General features: G+C 29.7%; 1 protein-coding gene across 1 annotated transcript in view; it reads right to left on the reverse strand.

Annotated features, from left to right (window-relative positions):
- Window positions 1–1693: 1693 nt before the first annotated feature.
- Window positions 1694–4888, reverse strand: part of NCAM2 (neural cell adhesion molecule 2) — a 445018-nt gene continuing 441823 nt past the window's right edge. The window contains exon 18 of the mRNA XM_011358219.2: window positions 1694–2631. Within this exon, the coding sequence (XP_011356521.1) occupies window positions 2523–2631 (109 nt within the window). The 3' untranslated portion in view covers window positions 1694–2522. The remainder of the gene's footprint in view (window positions 2632–4888) is intronic.

A 4888-nucleotide genomic window follows, 5' to 3' on the forward strand; every position in this document is an offset into this window, starting at 1 on the left:
TTACTAAAATCCATCTCATATGGAAATTTTTACAAATAGAGTAATTTGGAGCATTCCATAAAAATGAAAAAAAAAAAAAGTTTATCACAGTATCACCTTGCTCCTGTATGGCATACTTTTCAAGGACAAGAGATAAGGACCACTCGGACAATTGAAACAGTGCACTTGAAACAGTCTCTCTACAATTAGTCCCAGATTACCTGTTAATTTCAGATCATTAATCCATATTAGTGGCAATAAATTCAACATTATATATATATGTGTAATATATATAATATTTAACTAAATTTCTTTATGTAAAAAGTCCAAAAAATTAGAGAAACATAGCTTTCAAACCAAAAAAACACAAAAATATTTATTCTTTATTATGACTGCTCTTGAAGTATAGCACAAATATAACAATAGTAAACATGCTAAATTGCTTTCTAGGTTTTCCTAATTCTTTCACCATCATTAGTTAAAAACCAGGTAGCCCTATTCAAGAAAAATTAGCATTCATGACTATTGCTTCATAGATACTTTACTAAGCTCATTTACTTTGCACAAACTAATTCAAGTATTTTGACTAGTTTAGCACATTGATACAAAAGGTGAAAAAACAGTAAAATAAAGCAAACAGATGATGAGACCAAACATAGCTTAAACAGCAACAAATCCATCAAAAAGACCAGTTGGATAATTCCTACTAAAATTCTTAGGTAGGCACAGGAATTCCTTTCTTTTCTTCAGAATATGCCAGAAAGGATAGCAAGGAGAGATTCCTACATTATGACCCTGTAAATTCTGGCGGTGACACTGGAGATTTAGTGCCTGAACATGCAGATGGTACCTTCTGTCTTGCTGATAACCAAGATGTTGTAAAATTAGCTGTCTCTCCTTGGCTGACAGTCTCAAGCACTTTTTACATAAAAGTGTTAATAAGTGGCATTATATTACATTTAATATTCATCAAATTGTCTCTAGAGGGAGACACCCTAAAGCAGGTCATTCTGCACTGTTAAAACTTTCCTCTAATATTCTTTTGGAGTACACTCTCAACCCAGTCAATATCTGAGCTATGATACCATCCGAAACTCTAAAGTTTATGAATGTGACAGGGCCTAAAGAAACCTTTGGCTCTCTAGGGTAAGAAATAATCTAAAACCTGCTCCCAATTGGTATATATATTTATTATCATAAATACAATTTTTTTTACCTTACATATAAGTGAAAATCTTGTTTCAGTCTTTTACCTCTGGGAGCTTGCATAGCTTGGAAGTTCATAAGTATTTTATTCGGGTATAGGCCCTAACGAGTAATATTAGAAAGTTTGTGTTGAATAGTTAAGGAATTTCTTCAACTGAAGTTGTTTATCAAAATCTTAAAATGACTTCTAGCTACAACATCCAGAATAAAAACAGATAGTGGCAATTCAATTGTTTATCATTGACACTTTTATGGCATGTTTAAATGTTGATTTCTCTTTAATTTAAACAAACTAAGGATTTTAATTTCCATTAGCCAATAATATTTAATGATTGATCTATAATGCTTGAAAAATGAATTTTTAAACAAAGATTATCAAAAACAATAGCAGAAAATGTATCTGAAGATATGGTTTGAAGTATTTGAACACTAAAGACCTGATTTTTGCTAAAACTATTTAAAAGTAAAAGATAATCACATATTTATAAATATATCAAGACAACATTAATATCGTTCCCATTTCAATTTACTTTATTTGAAGCTGAGGGCAGAAATCAATATTATTATTTTCATTTGCAATACATTTATTGTTTTGTGTAATCCATTGTGAGTGAATATGGCATATATAAAGAGATAAAGATTTACGGAATCTTTCTAATCTAATTTTACACACAGCTAATATTCATTCAAATGGGTAACAATTTTGATTGAAAATCGATGTTCAAATAGACTGTAATTATAACTTAAAAAGAGTTTTCCAAAGTTTCTCTCAATTTTTAATATCTGATAAAGATAGCTGGCTCCATCAAGCCTGGATTCCCTGAAATTCTTCTGATAAAAAGTGTAACCTTTTATTAAGTATTTTTATCTTAAACTGAAATCTACTTTAATAATCTATTCGCCAAGATAGAATTAAAAAACATGCAGGGCTTTCTTATACATTAGGTTCACAAAGCTTTTGTTTTGTTTTGTTGTTTCTAAAACCCCTACTTGTTGGAGAGGTTGTGGTATGAAATATAGTTCTTAAGAAGTAGAGCACTTTAGCCATATAATAAATCACAGGACTTCAATCATGGAGTCAAATTGATACCCAAGCATTGGTGCCATTCAGGTCTCTATATTGAAATTCTTAACAAAATAAACAACAACAATAACAACAACAACAACGACAAAAGGAAACAGACCATGGGCAATATTTGATCATATGTATATGTGTACAAGCTATTCCAAGCTAGAAGTTTCCCAAGAAATTAAGGTCAATGGAATAGTTTTGGTCATAGGGTCACCGAAATCCAAATGCTTTTTGTAGCATTGTTCAAGCTTCTGTAATCTTCATGTTATGCTTTGCTGTCGTCTTCTTTTGATTGGATGTCATTAGAAACCTTAATTTCTATAGTTTCTGGATTTAAGACTTCTTTCCCATTCTCTTCTTTTAAAGGTAATTTTCTGTAAGAAAATATAAAAATAATAAATTTCACTTGCTAAGGCACTTTGATATCCTTTAACATTTAAGTTACTGTTTTGTAGAAGGAAATACGTTACAATTATTAGAATAAAAAATCAGATTTTTTAAAGTAATATCAAATTGACAGAAAAATAATATATATGTGAATAAAACAATATTGTGTACTATAATGTGATGTAATGCAGAAGGATGAATGAAATAATATATTTGTATATTTAGATGCATCAAATCTCTTTCATTAAAGGGTGGCTTAGATTTGATAACCAGTTGATGATATTAAAAATATAATTGTTTTGGAATGTAAAATAGCCAAAGCATTTTTATATGTTAACTAGATGATTTATTAGTACTTAAGTTTTTCAAGTAGAAACAATCAATAGTTGTTATGTTCTATTACATTAACTTCAGAAGCTAGGTGAATTAGCAATATTCTTTGGAACTTAATGCAAATAAATATAATTCAGGGCATTCTTTTTTATATTCAATGTATATGCTTTCTTTAATTGGTCTCTTTTCATTCTTATTATTTTCTTGTTGCTTTTGTATCTTTAATGAGCACTTTTTTTGAGTTGTTTCCAATTGTAACCTATGAAGCAATAACCTTTGTTCTTAATTTTAAGACTGCTTCACAAATCTTACTATGATGATGATGAATCAAGGTTTCTAGTTTCTTCTACTATTATTAAATTCAATGGTTTACTATTATATCTTATCATGGCTTTGGGGGTAATTTTTCTTCCCTTGACAAAATATATTTTCCACATCAAAAAAAATTAAGTTAAAACAGAATTCCCACACACCACTCTGACTTCAAATTCACCATTTAATGGGGGAGTGAAAGCTATTGTGCTAGTTCTTCTTGGGTTTATTTGTAATTTATTTTATATTCTGAAATGAGTGGGTAATCCATTTTATTCTAAGGATAGAAGCTACCATGTGAAACTAGCCAATCAAAAGTAATTCATAGGCAAAAACTAGTAACATCAGTTTCTGGGATTGAATTAGCCCCCTTGGAGGGCAGGCTCTTTTTTGTATATTATCAATAGTGCATTCACAGTTGGTTCTTTCTCCCATTCTCAAGTTCTGAAAGCACTGAGAATAAAAGATTATGAAAACAATGGGTCACTTCTAGTGTCAAAACGTAGAGAAATTTAGAGCTTGGATGGAAGGTTAGCATATGCTTAATATATCTCTCAGTCAAAGACTACATATTGAGTTTCTAGTTAAGAAGTGTTTTCAACTAATTCTTGGATTGTGTGTTCGGGCACATATAAATGTTTGCTCCTTATGTTGATGGTAATTTTTTAAAAAGTGACTCAATGCTATTATTTTTTGTTGAGTATTTTTTTCTATGATCGAGTCTCCAAGTAATTCTTAAATCATCTTTGGTTTTTGTTTCTGCTTGATTGTTATAAAATATAACAAGCAAGGGCATTTTCTTAACTGGTTTTCCATACACATCGATATTACATTGTAATTGTTCATTAATATACAGAAATTTGTTTTTTGGGGAATAATATTTTGCTTAATTGAAAAGATTTTTAATTTCTGAAGGAGAGACTAGAGAACTCACCTTATGCCAGCTGTTCATACAGGAGTTAACTTCAAATTAGAATGTAATAATCTCTAAATGCAATTACTAAAAACATCTTGAGGATTTGTACTGAAATTTTAGCTACAGAGTAGTACATTAAATTTACCTAAATATTAATTGTTTCGAACTCTTGGGATCAGATTAGGTGATATCAGAAACTATTATCTTCAGCTATGACAACACTCAGTATTTGACTTAGGATGAGAAGCCTAAATCAAGTTTTTCTGCAAGGGAATGTTAGCTGGCAAGGAAAAAGGGCTCTTTGTTTTGAAAGTATAAAATTTACAAGTCATTTTGGTGAGCAGTATTTAAAGAATAGTGTGAAAGTCATGGTTTTATTAGTATTAAATATATGAAATAAAATACTACTATAACTACTTCTTAATAATGTCTTTGGTATGAATCATTTTAATTTTTATGTATATGAACCTAGGCATATGTTCATAATCTTTAACAATATAGTTAAAATACCCACTATGGTTTTAATGGAGGTATAATCGATGCAGAAAGATGTAAATAACATAATCTCGAATGGCGACCAACCACCATTTACTGTTAGACATTAAAATGACAGTTAAACAATATTTCTTTCTGTTCTTTACAAATATTATTTTTTAAAAAAAGTCTTGTGTATATTTTGCACT

Source organism: Pteropus vampyrus, unplaced genomic scaffold (genome assembly GCF_000151845.1).
Source record: "Pteropus vampyrus isolate Shadow unplaced genomic scaffold, Pvam_2.0 Scaffold38, whole genome shotgun sequence".
NCBI lineage: Eukaryota > Metazoa > Chordata > Mammalia > Chiroptera > Pteropodidae > Pteropus > Pteropus vampyrus.